At 60.5% G+C, this 802-nt stretch overlaps 2 protein-coding genes across 3 annotated transcripts in view; one reads left to right on the top strand and one right to left on the bottom strand.

Moving 5' to 3' along the window:
- CNNM4 (cyclin and CBS domain divalent metal cation transport mediator 4) overlaps positions 1 to 62 on the bottom strand; it is a 7,479-nt gene extending 7,417 nt beyond the window's left edge. Inside the window, exon 1 of the mRNA XM_010728171.2 lies at positions 38 to 62. Coding sequence (XP_010726473.2) covers positions 38 to 62 — 25 coding nt within the window. The remainder of the gene's footprint in view (positions 1 to 37) is intronic.
- Positions 7 to 802, top strand: part of LMAN2L (lectin, mannose binding 2 like) — a 6,814-nt gene continuing 6,018 nt past the window's right edge. For both annotated transcript variants that reach the window (XM_019611751.1, XM_010728177.2), the window contains exon 1: positions 7 to 132. In XM_019611751.1, the coding sequence (XP_019467296.1) occupies positions 61 to 132 (72 nt within the window). In that variant the 5' untranslated portion in view covers positions 7 to 60. The remainder of the gene's footprint in view (positions 133 to 802) is intronic.

Below are 802 nucleotides of genomic sequence, written 5' to 3'. Positions count from 1 at the left end.
GTGGGCCCCACAGGAGTGGGTTCGGCCAGCGCGGGGCTGTGGGAGCTGCAGGGCAACGCCATGGTGATGGCGCAGTACATCCGCCTCACGCCCGACGTGCAGAGCAAGTGGGGAGCCGTGTGGAACCGTGTGGTGAGAGCCGGCGTGTGGGGGTTTGAGGGGGATGGGGTGGGGGTTTGGGGAGTTATGGGGGGGCCGGGGTGGAGAAATGGGGTAAAAAAGCGGGTTTGGGGGTTGTGGGGTATAGGGAAGGCGGTGGGGATGTGGGGTGGCTGCAATTAGGGGAGGAGGAGGAATGGGTTCAGCAGAAGAGTGTGTGTGGTGGGGGGGGGTTTATGGAGAAGGGGGTGGGAATAGTAGGGGGAGTAAAGGGGGCTGGAGAAAAGGCTTCAGATGGAGAGATTTGGGGTTATAGGGAATCCTCCGATTGGTTCCCCACTTAGAGGGGAGTGGGTGAGGCAGGATGGAGAAATGGATTCAGGTTGAGAGACTTAGGGAGGGAAGATTTAGGTTGGATATCGGGGGAAGTTGTTTGCTATGAGAGTGGTGAGGTGCTGGAACAGCTGCCCAGAGAGGCTGTGGATCCCCATCCATCCCTGGAGGTGTTCAAGGCCAGGTTGGATGGGGCCCTGGGCAGCCTGGGCTGCTGTGAGATGTGGAGGTTGGTGGCCCTGCGTGTGGCAGGGGGTTGGAGCTTCGTGATCCTCGAGGTCCCTTCCAACCCTGGCCGTTCTGTGATTCTGTGACTTCAGAGTGGGAGGGGGTCAGGGTTGTGGGGCACCTGTACTTGTTGGGGGAGGGC

This window comes from Meleagris gallopavo, unplaced genomic scaffold (assembly GCF_000146605.3).
Source record: "Meleagris gallopavo isolate NT-WF06-2002-E0010 breed Aviagen turkey brand Nicholas breeding stock unplaced genomic scaffold, Turkey_5.1 ChrUn_random_7180001955349, whole genome shotgun sequence".
Lineage (NCBI taxonomy): Eukaryota > Metazoa > Chordata > Aves > Galliformes > Phasianidae > Meleagris > Meleagris gallopavo.
The sequence above is the reverse complement of the archived record's forward strand: the minus strand, read 5'-3'. Positions and strand labels throughout refer to the sequence as shown.